Source organism: Gavialis gangeticus, unplaced genomic scaffold, assembly GCF_001723915.1.
Source record: "Gavialis gangeticus isolate Ggan-Ray unplaced genomic scaffold, GavGan_comp1, whole genome shotgun sequence".
NCBI classification, from domain to species: domain Eukaryota; kingdom Metazoa; phylum Chordata; order Crocodylia; family Gavialidae; genus Gavialis; species Gavialis gangeticus.
Window position 1 is genome coordinate 91,463,834 of NW_017729031.1, and position 15,350 is coordinate 91,479,183.

The 15,350-nt window shown below is 40.3% G+C and overlaps 1 protein-coding gene across 7 annotated transcripts in view; it reads right to left on the reverse strand.

Annotated features, from left to right (window-relative positions):
- The window catches only part of HDAC4 (histone deacetylase 4), a 481,696-nt gene that overhangs the window by 39,981 nt on the left and 426,365 nt on the right, over positions 1-15,350 (reverse strand). For all 7 annotated transcript variants that reach the window (XM_019523379.1, XM_019523376.1, XM_019523374.1 and 4 more), the window contains 5 exons: positions 12,075-12,182; positions 10,642-10,697; positions 9,405-9,492; positions 5,447-5,566; positions 2,723-2,820 (listed from right to left, as the gene is read on the reverse strand). In XM_019523379.1, coding sequence (XP_019378924.1) covers positions 2,723-2,820; positions 5,447-5,566; positions 9,405-9,492; positions 10,642-10,697; positions 12,075-12,182 — 470 coding nt within the window. The remainder of the gene's footprint in view (positions 1-2,722; positions 2,821-5,446; positions 5,567-9,404; positions 9,493-10,641; positions 10,698-12,074; positions 12,183-15,350) is intronic.

Genomic DNA, 15,350 nt, shown 5'->3' on the forward strand with positions numbered 1-15,350 from the left:
GGCCCCCCCCCCCCCCACAGGGTGCGCTCAGCTGCACGGAGCCACTGACAGGCAGGGAGTGGTGTTCAGGAACAGAAGAGGTGGGCGGGGGCTAGGATCATGGGGCAGTGACAGTGCAGGGCTGGGGCCCAAGGTAGAGCCATGATCCTTTCCTTGCACGTCCCTGTGATGAACCCCAGTTCCACAGGCAGGGACGTGTGGCGAGGGGATTGCGGTTCTTCCCTGGGCCCTGGCGCCATGCTATCTTACTGCCCCACAATCCTGGTCCTGGCCCTTCTCCATGCCGGACACTGCTCTGCCCCTACCTGTGGTCCCAATACCACCCTCCTGGCTGAGTGCACCCTGTCCACAGAGGTTCTAGGCCAGTCTCCATGAAAACCCTGCCCATGTGCTCCATCTAATGCCCCTGGTGGTGGGTGCAAGGCAGATGCGTCTAGGGCCAGCTAGGATCAGTTTCCGCCCCCCAGGGTCAGCACCTTCCCCCCAACCCACCACAAAACAGCTCCTTAACATTCCTTAAGTGGCCCTCCAGCCAATCCTGCACTATCCCATACCTCAGCCCCATCTAGCCACAGTCTCTGAAATAAAGAGAGAAATAACCGAGTTCACTGAATTTATTGGGACAGTAAGGAAAGAATATGATCCACGACCACACTGAGTCACCTCCAAGATGGAGCAAGTCATAGAATCATAGGAAAGTAGGGCTGGAAGGGATCTCACAAGGCATCTAGTGCAGCTCCTAGCTCAAGATAAGATCATCCCTGACTAAGCCATCCCAAATAAGTATCTGCCTAATCTGCTCTTGAAAATTTCCAGGGATGGAGAATACACAACTTCTCTAGACAGCCTGATTCAATGCTCAACTACCCTTACAGTCAAAAAGCTGTTCCTGAGCTACAACTTGAATTTTCTCTGTTGCAACTTGATGCCATGTCTCTTAGTCCTATCCCCTACAGCCACAGAGAAAAGTCCGTCTCCATCCTCTCTCTAACTGCCCTGCAGATATTTGAAGACTGTTATGAAACCTCCTCATAATCTTCTCTTCTCCAGACTAAATAGCCATAGCTCTTTCAGCCTTTTCTCCTAAGTTTCCAAACTGCTAATCGTTCTTGTTGCTCTTCTCCGGACTCTTTCCAGTCAGTCCACATCTTTCTTGAAGTGTGAAGCCCAAAAACGGATACAGTACTCCAAGTGAATTTAGTGGTACCCCATTTAAAAAACTAACTTCATTTATAATTTGACTAAGGAAAAATAATACAGCGTTTTTTCTGTTGGAAAGCACCCTTAAGTCAGATTTGTCGTGGTCTTTTTTTGACACTATAGATTCCACCTTGAAATCTTTGACTATTCTGTGAATCACTTGCACACCTAAGACTGCTAATACTGTGTGGCACCCTTGAATCTCACACACCTAGTTTTTGTTCAATAAATCAGATGAGGAAAACAAGTTTTCCTATACTATCAAATTGCAATTGGATTCTCAACTTTGAGTAACTAGTCACTGAATTGAATTACTTGTAATGAAGAAAATACTCTGAACATGAAAAATAGACTACTGCTGTCAAAAGCTGGTACAGCACTTTAGCAAACTCCAGTTCCTGTGGCATAATCAGTGTCTTCCCCATTTCAGAAGCAAACACGTATGATTTATTATTTTTTATTTAGAATAAAAGTTTGTAATAGCTTAGCAGTAAGGTGTCAATTTACAATTTTAAACAGCTTTTCTTTTCAACTATATTCAATTTAAACAAAAATGTTTAAACAAAATGGTCTAATTTTATTTATGCAATTTAAACCCATCAGTTTTTATGCAACTTGGTCATTTCTTACTCAGAGCTCTGGCTCTTTTTTTTTCTCATCTTCTCTGAGGTGAAAAATCAAAATGGGTTAACACAAGCCCAAATTAAGTGCCAAGAGCATATGTAGAATAAGAACAAATGAGAATGGGTATCAACAGGTAAGCAGAGTAAGCTAAAGCAGAAGGTCTTCAGTGTTAGGGATGGGACATTCAACCCTGAAACAGAGAACAATGCTTTGTTCCATTCTGGACCCCATTCCCCTTTACTCTGCACATTCATGGCAGATTGTTACATCTGTCATGTAATTAGTACAAGTTTTACATGTTGAGTCATAATATGCCACATGTTTAAGCAATCTATCCCTTGATAAAAATGGCTAACCTGCCTCACAGAAATTGGAAGTGAAACTTCTTTGTGGCGAAAAAGTATCCTACATTAATTTTAATGTCTGGCATGTTACTTAGACCCTCTACCACTGCTACCTGGTTTCAAGGTCGCTGATGTGCCTTTAAAGTTCTAGGGAAAAGAGGAGTGGCTGGAGCTGCCTGCTCTCCCATACCACAAGCAAGCAGATGTTTGCCATGAAAAGGCGGCATAAACTATTACTACAAATTGCTGTGGTCACAATTTTGGGCATTTGTGATGCAACCTGAGGCATCTGAACATCTGTTTGTTTGGGTTTTGTGTCTCCATAAAAATTTTTATGGAGGAATAAATGTGACGTCTGTCTATAGCCTAATAGTTAAGAACATCCCTCTTGTATTAATTTAGCCTCAGCTATATATGTACAAAATAATTGCAATGACTTGGGAATTATATTTTTCATTTAGTGCACAAAAAACCCTCCAAGAAAAGAGGAGAGATTTCACTACTGGAAGATCTCATTTCAGTTGAATTTTGTATAAGGATGGCATCAATGTTACCTGAAAGCAGTCAAGTATTCTGTATCTCCCATTGGTGGATCAAGGCCCCCAGTAAAGGCCATATTAACATTGAAACCAACACCTGGTCCTGTGCCGACCTAAAGATGGGAAAAACATATTGAATTAAATTTTTGAAAATTCTGTTGATGTAGCAAGTCTGCCATATTTGCTTTTTCTATTCCCAATTTAAAAGTTTATGAATGCAGTACTGAGTTTTTCCCCCTCTAGTCTTTCTTAGATCAAGAAAAAGGAGATAATTATCAAACCTTTCGCATTCTCTCACATGCTTAACTCTATGCAAGCACTATGAATGAATATGAAGTAGTTGATCACTGGTAAACTAAGGAATGAATGTTACTTAAGAACACAGTCCCTAAATAAATATGGGACTTTTATGTATTTTATACTCCTTGGTTTTATCCAGAGTGAGGCCCCCCTCTGCTGGTGAAAAGAATATATTCCAGCCAATAGAAAGTAATTGGTATAAATGGGTATTGGTAGTAAATGAAAGTTGTATTTCCACTTGCTCACCCCATTATAGTGTGAAATTTCACTATAGGTGACAGTTGTGATAGGGTATTACAGTAACACATCTGGTTAAAAATGTAAGCCTCCATTTTATAATGAAAACTAAAATTCTGGCATATTATTGCTACCTAATACTGGCTAATCTAGGATATGAACGTAGAAGTATTATACAGTTGCACAGGCAGTTACATTAGTTGAGATAAACAACAGAGTTTTAGTTTCAAATTTTTCTTCGACTAAATTCCAGTAAATACCAGCTGTTGGAAAACCATGTGGGTCTATACTGCCTACATTAAAATTACAGCTGAGACTAACATATACTTTTTAATTCCTAAAACATTTGGAAAACGCCATTTTACATGCCCTATTTTACAATATATAATTTAGTGCCTAGGATGACATGTCTTTCAAACCCAGATTAAATTTTCTAACACATAATTAGGTTATTAAGTTATTTTCAAGAGTCAGCATGAATGTGGCTCCTGCAAAAATCTAAGGTCTTGTGGTACTCCTGTGGCCTACAGTAACAGTTACACTTTTCCCACAAAACTGCTGGCCATTGATCCAGTTGTGATATACAAGCAAGATGATAAAACAGTAAAGCAGGGGCAGGGTAAGAAATTCTAAGACATTTCAAGCTCTTTTTATAATGCTTCAGGGTAAATAAAGTTAGCTAAATTATTCAACTGGACTTTGAATACATTTATTTATAACTATATTAATATACATACGCACGTATATATATATATGTATATTTACATTTGTAAGTGCATCTCTGTTGGGAAGGAACAATTTTGTTTAACCCAGTATTATTCAAAATTATGGAGTCAGGTAAAATATTAAGCATTTCAGGTTATTGTGTTTAATAAGAATTACTTTATTTAAATATAGAACAGTTTCCAGATAAATTCATGAGCTCTTATATGCTTTTCTCTCTATTTATACCTGCTAAACAGAGGTTAGTTTCAATTCTATGCAAAACTGATCAGAAACTAGAGGCAAATAACCTGAGAGCAAACTGAAATAAGAAGTCAAAACACTGAATGAGTTGGTGGCAAATATTTTCTGGGAGACCATTCTGGTAAACCACGTATCCAGTATTGTTTAATGAGGTCAGCTTACAATGAGGTTGGAAACCAAGAACTACAGAATTCTGTGCAATGAATAATTTCTGGCTTGTTTGTTATAAGGAAGGCAAATTACTGTGGGTTTTAAAACAAAAATGCATTTTCATGCCAACCGTATTTTCTTAGGAAAACGGAAAACAACATGAGACATAAGTATGCCCTTGTAAGAGAATGAACAACAGATTCCACCAAACAATGAGAAGAGGAAAAAATAGCTCACAGGTACTCTTTCAAAGAGAAGGCCTAAACTTTGCTTCTTGAAGGATGCAGTTCAGTACAGAATGAAAGAAATATTAGTATGGGTATCTCTTGGCAAGGTCAAAGAAAAAAAAATACTTCCACTTTAATTGGCATGGCCCATTTGTAGAAGGCTTCTGGGATTCTAGCAGCATTTGCTGGACATTGTCTGATAATTCCAATCGCTCCGTAGCTAAAATATCTCATATCTAGCTTGCCAAAGGTAACAAAAACTGTTCTCAATGTTGCACACTTCTCTGAGTAATGAATGGGCATTATTACAAGGGCACTACATTATTACTGAGCATTATTAGCACTGATAGACTGCTAACTTTCTTCAGGAATTCAGATTCATGTGGTGTACTGGTGAGCACATGTAGGAACTATAAACTCATTTCTATAGTATTTCGCAAAACACTTGCCTTGTTTAGATGGCAGCACTAAAATGCACAATGAGTTATATTCTCCAGTAAACAGAAATGCAGCTTGGGACAACTGACTTTATTCTGTGAAACAAAAGTGATCGCTCAATACTGACCGGAGAGAATTTAATTATATTGATCCTGACTTTTTAACCATGGTTGTTTACCAAGAAATCTTCCTTCTTGCAAGCCATGCTAAAGGTTAAATGTAATTTTCTTAGAATACTAAAATTCACTCTTTTGCACACACACAGATGGTAAATTTTTTCAATAGGCATCTGCCAAGACATTTCTTCCTGGATGGAGGTCCCCACAGTTCTGTCAATGAATCTGAATTGCAACTACAGCAGTTTCTACCTATCATAGCAAACTCTGTGGAGGACAGGTATTATGTTTAATAATATTCTTACCTCATCAGGAGCACCACTGCCTGGGAAGAAGTTCCCATCATCATAGCGATGTAGTGAAATGTAAAGAACATTAGGGTCATTGTAGAAAGCTTGCTGAGTACCGTTTCCATGGTGTACATCCTTTGGGGAAAGATTGCATTACATGAGAAGGATTAGTACATCAGTAATAATACAGATTAAAATTTATCAGATATATATATTTTTAACCTGAATTAAGCAGCTTACAATAACTGAAATGATTCTTGTTCTATTTTCAATTTAACATATCCGGATAAGGTAACAAATTAAAAAAACCACCACCAACAAAAAAACCCCCAACTTCTGTTCATGTATTTTTTTGGATATAATTGGATTTATATGGACGTTTTAGAGGCATTATCTTAATCACTATAAATCAGAACATTAATTCAGATTAATTAATTGCATAGCAAACATCCATTTAAGGCTCTATGCCGAAATGGGAAGGCTAAGCTATATGGGAGGGCAATTTAAAAGTGGTGCAATGAACGGCAACAAAAGGCAAAATCCACAACCAGACAGCTCAGCTCCCCTATGGAAGTGCTGTTAATGCTCAGATGCAAATTATCATAATTTTCCAAACGTTCCAGCAATTCTGATACAAACAAACAGTGACATGTAAAGGAAGAGTAAAGAAACACTGGAAAAGTGTGTCCATGTGGAAGGCCATAAGGAAAATATGTTTACACTTTAATTTGTATACCCTCTCTGTACAAGGCATACGGTATCTGTTGATGCTGTCTTACAAACTCGAGTGACCTAATAGCAAGCTATTTTAGAACACTTTGCCTAACTTGGATAACTTGTCATACCCCAATCCTAAATCAACCACTTGACATCCAAATGAAGGTTTGCAAACTTTTGAAAAAACAATCATTCAGAGAAATTTGCCAGTGTTCATGATTGCTCAAATGTGCACACACTGCACCCTAGCCCTCAGCAGGGGGGTTAACCTATGCAGAGCTTGCTTAAGCCAAGGCAGGTTGGTCAAGGCTGTAAATTTTTGTGCCTTAACTAACTTATAATCAGGGATCTGGGCTTTCTGTTTCTGTACAAAAAATACAGATTTTCCCCTTCAAAGTGGGAAACTTCAGGTTTCCCCTTTTGCAACCAGCTGCCCTGTGGCTGGCAAAGTTCCTGTCTGCAACAAGTTGCTCGCAAAAAGGGCAGGAAAGCCTAGGCCCTTTCTGGAGGTGGAGGGAGTGAGGGCAGGGGCAGAGAATCTGAGACCAACCAGGGCTGGTTCAGACTCACTTTGCCTCCTGTAACTTTTGTTAGGGCCTGGAGAGCTGGAGGCCCCTTCCAGCAGGGCTGGGGGTCCAGGAGGCTACAGGCTGGGAATGAGGGGCACTGGCAGGGCTGAGGGGGGCCCCCTGTGTTTCAAGGCTCCAGTAGGGCTTGCTGCAGTTTTCTCTTGGGTGGGACGGCTTCCCACATTTTCTGCTGGGAACCAGCAATTTGTCTTTTTATCCCCAACAAAATCTTGGAGCTTGCTTGCTTTTTTTTCCAGAAAACACTTGATTTTGAGCTTTCCAAGAAAAGAAAATGCAATTACGAATTGAGTGAGTCCTACACACTGACTCATGTTTTGATGCATCCCGAATTTTTACGTCATCCTCTGGACATCACATTCAAAGAAAAGATGCCAAAGAGTGCATAAGTCACCCTAAAGAATGTGAATCAGGTTCCAGGAGCCAGGATATGGGGGAGCAGCTGGCAATCAGGCTAGTCACATGACCCTCTATAGGTGGGACTAGCAGTCTATAAGCCCCAGCCAGAAGACAGAGCAGACAGTCTGCTAGTGGCCAGGTAACTTCTGGTGGACTCTGAACAGGACTGTAGGGGAAGTGGAGGTCCTAGTGGGAACAGGGGCACCAGCAAGGCTGAGGAGAGCAAAAAACCCAGGTGGGGCTGGACTATACAGAACTTAGAGTTTAAAAGTGCTCTAGGTTGTATTTTGTGTTTCTTTCCCTTTTCTCCTATAATAAGTCTGGCTTTTGTTGGTACACTGCTTGCAAGGGAGAAGTTTGTTTATTTTATTCGGGACATGCTAGTTTAAATCTAGTTGTCCCAGGTTTTTGGGTGGGGGCTCAAGCCAAAGATAAACTTATTTAGGATCCTGCAAAACGTGAACCCAGCCCTTATTGCTGCCAACAGACACAAGGAGCAGAACAGCAGGGGCCGGCACTACTCACAGCCAGAAAGCAGCAAGGGGGACAACTTCAGCTGGACCTGTGTCCTAGTGCAGGGGAGTACTGCTGCTGTTTTGAAGAAGTGGGGGTGAGCAGGTGCTGAAGGTTGGGAGTGAGGGGCAATGGCAGGGCTGGGAGGGGCTGTGACTTGGGAGTAAGGGGCAACAGATGGGCAGAAGAAGGGTGCCAGCATGTCAGGGCTGCTCAATGTCAAAAAGTGCGTGTGCATGTGCGTGTCGGGGGGGTGGAAGGAATACCCGCAGCTGGACCCACATTCTGGCACAGGGGGAAGCTGCTGCCAGGAGAAAGGGGGAGTAGGCAAGGGCTGCAGGTTGGGAGTAAGGGGCATTGGCAGGGCTGGGTGGGGGCTGCAGCTTGGGAGTGAAGAGCACCAGCATATCAGGGGCTGCTCAGCATGGGCAACTGGTGCCACCTTCAGCAGGGTCCCCCCATGGCCAATCTCACCGACTGGGTGGGGGGGAGCCCCCGTGGCCGATCATGCTGACAGGGAAGCGGCTGCAGTGCTTCCGGAAGTGGCTGCGGTGCTACATCCAGTGCTCCCGCTCCCCAGCCAGCACTCGCATGGGGGGCACCAGTGCTCCTGCCTGCCCCCACTGCCTGTCGCCTAAGCGGGGAGTGCAGCCTGTCAGGGAGTGCACCAGTGCTCTTAGGGGGTGCACGTGCACCGCCGTAAAGCCCCTATGCATCGCCACTGCTGCTCAACATCACAAAGCAGCTAGAGTGACAGCCACAGCTGTACCTGTGTCTTGGTGAGAGAAGGGGGCTCTGATTTTCCATGATAAAAAAACCTGAAATCAAATGCTAAAATATATAGGTATATAGAATTTATTTTATTATAATCAGGGATCCTGGTTTTCTCTGGTTTAAAAAAATCCCCAATTTTCAGTAAAAAAATTAAGTCCAAATCCACATTTTTCCATGATTAAAATGAAACATCATTATCTCTATATATCAGTGGTGTTTCATTTAAATCATGGAAAAATTGGATTTGGGGTTACTTTTTTTTAACCAAAAATTGGGGATTTTTTTAAATCAGAGAAAACCAGGATCCCTGATTATAATGACTGAGGCACTGGTAGGCTTCCAAACTGCTTTTAAATTGTAAATATTTCAATAAAACATTGTGTTCAATAGATATACATATATATACACACATACACACACACACACACGCACACGTGCATGTATATACACACACATTTTATTTATTTATACACATATATACACACACACATATACACATTTAGCAGTGTTTCATTTTAATCATGGACAAACATGGATTTTGAATTTTTTACTCAAAGTTTGATTTTTTTTATTTATTTATTTTTTTTAAAATCGGGGAATTTTGGATTTTTTAAAAACTGAGAAAACCAGGATCCCTGCTCATCGGGAGAGTGTACTAGGATGGAAATAATGTTTTGGACCTATGATCCCAAAGTGAGCACCCAGCATAGGTAGCCATCTTTGGAAATTATCTGCATTAAAGCTTTACCTTGGAAGGTGGGGAAAAGGTAGAATTTGTCAAATTCTGCCAAAAAATTGAGACTGCCCTTTAGGAAATGTTTACTACAAATAAACACATTTTTAAAAGGGAAATTTTGTTCTGACAAACTAGAGCCAGATTTTGTTCACTAAGCTATAAATCCTGGACCTCCTTTTTATTTTTTTTTAAAGAAATTGACAAAAAGCTTCCATTGCTACTTTTGGAAGAATAAATGTTTACTCACCCAGTCCACTATAAGGATTTTGCTAACATTCAGTCTCTGTTGGAGAAGCTTGGCTGCAATTGCCACAGAATTAAAATAGCAAAACCCCCTAGAGGTAATGAGAGGGAGAGAGAGGGGGAAAAAGGGGTGTTAATTATACATTTGCCTTGGTCCTAATACATTTATCATCTGAGACATAACACAGTAGGAAGAAATTTCTATTGCTTTCACTCTTTTTTCTTCCCTAACAGACACACGTGTGCTCAATTACACACAACCCCCCCACCACACCAGCAGGTGACTCAGTGATCTCACGGGAAATGGTGAACATTTTTATACTTTCCAAAACTCTCTTCTGCAAGATGCTCTCGAAGTATACTCACTGCCCACTCACCAATTTCTAAAGCTTCAGTGTTCTCACTCAAGTTGGACCATGGTAGTGTAGGCACAAAGAAAGAAGGGAAAGGCCTTATTTTGATTTGGAGTGGAAAGGTTAAAAGAAATGCAGTGGACCTGATCAGAGAAGTTTCAGAACACTGCTGATTTAAATTCAGAAGTAGTTACTCTCTGATCTCACACCAAAACAATATTAAAACGCTCAAAGACATACGCACTGGTGACAAAAGCCAGGAATGTACTAGTTCAATAAACAATAAATTATATACAGAGTTGAAGGAGACATACTGTTCAATGTTTTATTAAACTCTTACCTTTAGAGCCAGATTTGGAATTGGCCAAACCTAAAACACTTTCAATTTGGTAGGAATAAAAACCCTACAAAACTAAATGAGTTTAAGAGACCCGACTTCATTTGTTTACTTCGTGAAAACATTATTATTATTATTTTTTAACATTCCAATGTCAAACCCCCAGGGTACTGTTATAGCCGATACAGTATTTTAAGTAATGTATTATTGATTTTTCCATTTTAAAAAGGAAATTTCAGTGTATTTCACTTACAAATCTCCTGTCAGTCACATAAACACTTGATATGGATGATGGAAGTGCTTGCATCAATAGGGCTTTACAAATATTCTTAGGTATGATTCTAATGCTGATCTTATTAAATAAGAAATCAGGATCTTTCCTGCTTCTAAAGTATTACAAAGCACTTGGAATCTGATAGTGTTGCATAGCAATCTCCAAAAAAACCATCTATAATAAGCCAACATTCATTTGTTAGCTCTATATCACACTTCTCTTCATTAATGGCTATAAAAGTTAAAGTTAGCCAATTAGTGCGCACACAGACACTTACATGGGTGTACTTTCTTCTGCATGGTGACCTGGAGGTCGAACTACAGCAAATCCATTCTACGTACAAAAATAAATAAGAATACAGAAGGGAAGATCAAACACAAAGAAATATTACTCTTATAGTAATATCCGCACACATTGTTTTTAGAATTGCTAATTTAGTTTTGAATTATTCAATAGTTTTTGATTTCTCAGATGGACTGTCATGGTTTCTAGTCAAAGTTATATCAGCATGCTGGTTTTCTTGTAGTTTAGTTTAAGGGACACAGTCAGTCTGACATTTCTGGAAGCTAGTTTTTTAAATCAAAGTTTCTGAAATAACACCCCTTAAAAAGCAGTAGTGAAATCTAGTTCCATTGCTATCAATGACAAAGCCCTCACGGGCAATGGAACCATGACTACTCAGGATACTTTTTTGTTTTTTTTCTTTTTTTAAATTAACCCTTAAAACATAATTAAGAAATTTCTGTTCACTTGTTGATGCCCATAAGGGTCTTTTTAAGTCAAGCCTAGAAGAAATTATTAACATAATTTAGTCTGATGTTCTGTATAACACTGACCATAAATTTCATACGGTGGTTCTTGAACAGAGCCCTAATAACATAAGTGTCATATCGGCTCAGACCAAACATCCATCTAGCCCAGTATCCTGTCTCTAACAGTGGCAAAAATGGATGCTATAGAGGGAAAATATTGAACCAGATAGATCTAGAGCAGTCATGCCCAACCTTTTTGTCCTGTGGGCTGGATTGGCAGTGCCTGGTCTGCCTGTGGGCAAGATCCAGCCGGCGTTCCTGATCCAGTGCCCAGAAGGCAAAGCAGGCAACATATGGTTGCATGGAGGGCCGGGGGAAAGGTCAGGGGTAGGCCAGTCTCAACACAGTCCTGCAGGGGAAAGGAGCTTAACCAGGCCGCAAGAAGAGGGAAGGGGCCCTGCAGAGTAGGAAGTGGGTGTACAGCCCAACTTGGGAGAGGGCATAGCCTGGCCTTGATTCAGAAACAGGGGGTAGAGGAAGCATGGCCTGGGCTTGCAGGGGGAGGGGTGTAGCTTGGATCTAACCAGTCACACAGGAAAGGCGATTTGACAGTGGGGAGAGTGGCTGTACTAATAGCCACCACTCCTCCGCTACCAAATTTCTAGAACTGTGGGGAGCCCCATGGGTCAGATATGATGGCTCTGCAGGCTGAAGTTGGCTTGCGGGCCAGAGGTTGAGTACCCCTCGTCTAGAATGATCTATATATCCCCTATTCAATACCTTCCCTGGTACCCACCATTTATTGGTTTAGAAACGCCAGAGGAAACAAACATCTCCAACCATTCTGTTCAACAGATCAGTCATCCATGAATTTATCCAGACCCTTTTTGGACCTGGCTCTGCTATCTGTCTCCATCAATAGCCTTATATCAGAACTAAATGTTATTAGCATACCAACCTTTAATTCTCCTGTGGCCACTTTAAAAACAAGTTCAATGACACAACCCACAGCCAAGCGAGCAGCACCGGATGAATGAACCTCATTCCAAATTGTGTCACTGTCAACCTATTGAAAAAGTAAGCAGAAATCAGTCATCAGAAACAACAAGCACAGCATGAACATGTACCCTCTGATTTTACAAACTATTTAAACATAAGTAACTATATTTGCAGCAGTCATCCTGACAATGCCAAGCACCAGATCCACCATGACTTGAAATAAGCATAAATAATAGTCCTGGTAGTAATGCAGGGTGCTAGTATCAAAGGTTTTGGTGGTGTGCACCTCTGCCTCCATGTGCAAAGGTAGGCATTAACTGCAATGCTGATGCCAGTATGGTGATTTTTTCCTCCACCCATTACTAAAGTAACTGAAAAGAAATGGACTTCTAATAGCTCTGCAGCACTAAGGGATCAGTATAGCAAAACCAAGGAGGGGAGTTTGGGCCTGCATAAAAGGTAAATTCTGAAAGTTCTCTCACATTACTATAGTATAGTTTCTTTTTTTTCTTTCTTTCTTTTTTTTTTTTTTTTAGGAACGATTAATCCAAGGTCAAATAAAAAACTTTAAGATAATGTTAAAAAGCCAAACATATTAAAGAGGAAACTCAACAATGAAGAACAAGGTGGACAGTCTTTAAAATTCTTGTCCACTCTATTTTTGCTTGATTTACACTACAAATAATTCCAAGATAAAATTATAAAATAAACTATCTAGTTTAAGATAACAATAGACCCATCAATGTCTAGGTGTTAACTGCAGATCTTTAATTCAAATGCCAAATATTTGACAGGATTAGTATCAAATTCCTTTGGAAAACGCATAATTTAGACAGGGAAGGGGAAAAAAGGAAAGCATTCCTTAGAAACTCTTTGGCTGTTTGTTATTATACAAGATCATGTTCTAACTTAAACACAAAGTGTGAATTGTTGGCTTTTTTCACATCAAACTATACAACTGCACAAAACCAATATTAGTTCACATGTATGTGACAATATGCCTTGTTTTACTATAATACAATGGATGTACTAAATAGAAGATGACAAAAGGAACCTTTGGATTTCTATGGGTTTGCTTACTGGCTGAAGCACTGGTGAGGGAAGATTTGCTCTACATCCACTCAGTAGTGGCCCAGATTATCTGTATTCAATAATGAAGGCAAAACATGCCATGTCTACTTAGCCATGGCCTCTGCAAAATCTGGACCAATGGAATTTTTTCAACCTGTAGGAAGTCTCAGGGTAAGTGTGAAGTGTTTCGCAGTGAAAACTGTCCCAATTTTTTTTTCAGGTGGAACTGACTGGATTGGTCCAGGTTGAGCATTTTTGGGGCAACAATCTTAGAAGGAAGCTGAAACAATGGGTTAGGGTTACCTGTATTGTTTGTCCAGTTTTGCTTCCTGAGTTTTCTTGGAGATACTGCTCATTCATGGACTACATAAAACATTGGGCCCATTATTAATTAGATTTGCCAAGAACCCCTCTTGCAAGGGCAAGCTTCCAGTCATATGCAACAAGCAGTATTTAGGGAAAGCCTAGCTTCTTTGGACAGTATTATTGCCAATAAGCACATTGTTTCCATTACTAAATTGGTGGAGATGGTTTATGCTAGCTAGGTTTCAGTAACTTCTCTGCCCATTGATTCAATATGGGTTTAGAACAAGGGACAGAACTACTGTCATTAAGCCATAGATAATGTTGACAAAAATTGTTCATGCTTATTGTATTGCACCTACCCTATGCTTTCAACATACCACTGACCATAGGAAAGTGGCTCTTTACTGAGGTTGCTTTTCCTCCCAAAGAGATCCCTAAGGGTGATGATTAGCAAACTGGCCGCTCTTACTGGTAGAGCTCAGAATGGTTTCATCTTTCTCTTCCTCGATTCTTGACATCTGTGGGAAGCCATTAGGCCTGACCATGCTAGTTTGTGCACTTGAGAGAGTGGGAACCTGGACTAAATATTTATAATAATGGACAGAGTTGTGTCCCCACCATGTAGTGAGAATGGGTACCTGCTCAGATGCTTGGCAGACTCAGAATCTTGACCTTGTAATAGGTACTCATGTCTTTGTTACCTTCAGACTTCAGTACCACAAGATGCAGACAGACCTGCCAAGTAATCTGGCTATACTGGTTTCATTCTTACCAATTAAATCTTACTTGTATTTAAGTTTGCTGCAGTAGGAGTGGTTTGTGGTGATCTTTAAAGAGCTGAATGTTCCAGGATGTCAAGATGCTGAGACAGTCTTTCCACCCTCCACTTGGCCCTACCATAGTAGTTTCAAGTCTTGTCTAAATGCTAGTTCTGAAACTGAAATCTCCATGTTTCCACAACAGCAGAGCTCCAAAGGAAGTCCATCCTCCAAAGAAGTTTATCAGAACCAGAGTTCAGTAACTCTCAAACAACAAATTAAAGTCTATTAACTCTAATGGGTTTTCAAAAATGTTTTAAAGATCCAGGCTACCAGAGAGAGAATCTTCCCTAAAAATCAGTAAACAAGACATTGGGACATTTGACAAAAGTACAGAGTGAAGAGATTCAAAAGGAGATAGTAAGATCAGGCAGATCCAGTGGAATCACAAGGTCTCCCTAGATTGTTAGCTTCAGCTTCCTATCCCAAAACATAACCAAATATCTGAGGCAAAAGCTGTTAATTACAGGCATTTTGATGCCACTACAAGCCAAGCTCTTGTGCATCAACAGTGCTGCAGGAAGAATGAGGAGGGCAAGACAGAAGTGGTTTTGGAATAGTTGTTATTTTTACAGAGAGAAATTAAATACTGAAAAAAAAATCTTGTTTGGTTTGGAAGTTAATTTCAAGGACAGTGCCCTAATCCCCTATACTCAGCCATCAAACAAAGAGAAGGATTTAATGATGGGTGTCTGTTGCTGTATCCTACTTGTTCATTTCTCTGTCCTGCACATAGGCATCTATGAGCTAAGAGTTTAATACTCAGCCATCTCTCCCACAGTGAATGTCTGCAGCCCACTGGGCCCTGATCCAACAAAGCACTTAATCATCATCTTAACCGTAAGAGTTTGAACAGTTTCACTGAAATCATCAAAACTACTTTACTGCATCAGGGCACAGACTTTACTATAATGGAAAATGTTATTAATGCAGCCATGATCTGGATTCCTCTCCAAATATGAAGTTGATGCTATTGGTGTATGGGCTGCTGCTGACCTGTCCATCATTCTTGATTTCTGAAGTTCATTACTAAGAGTATA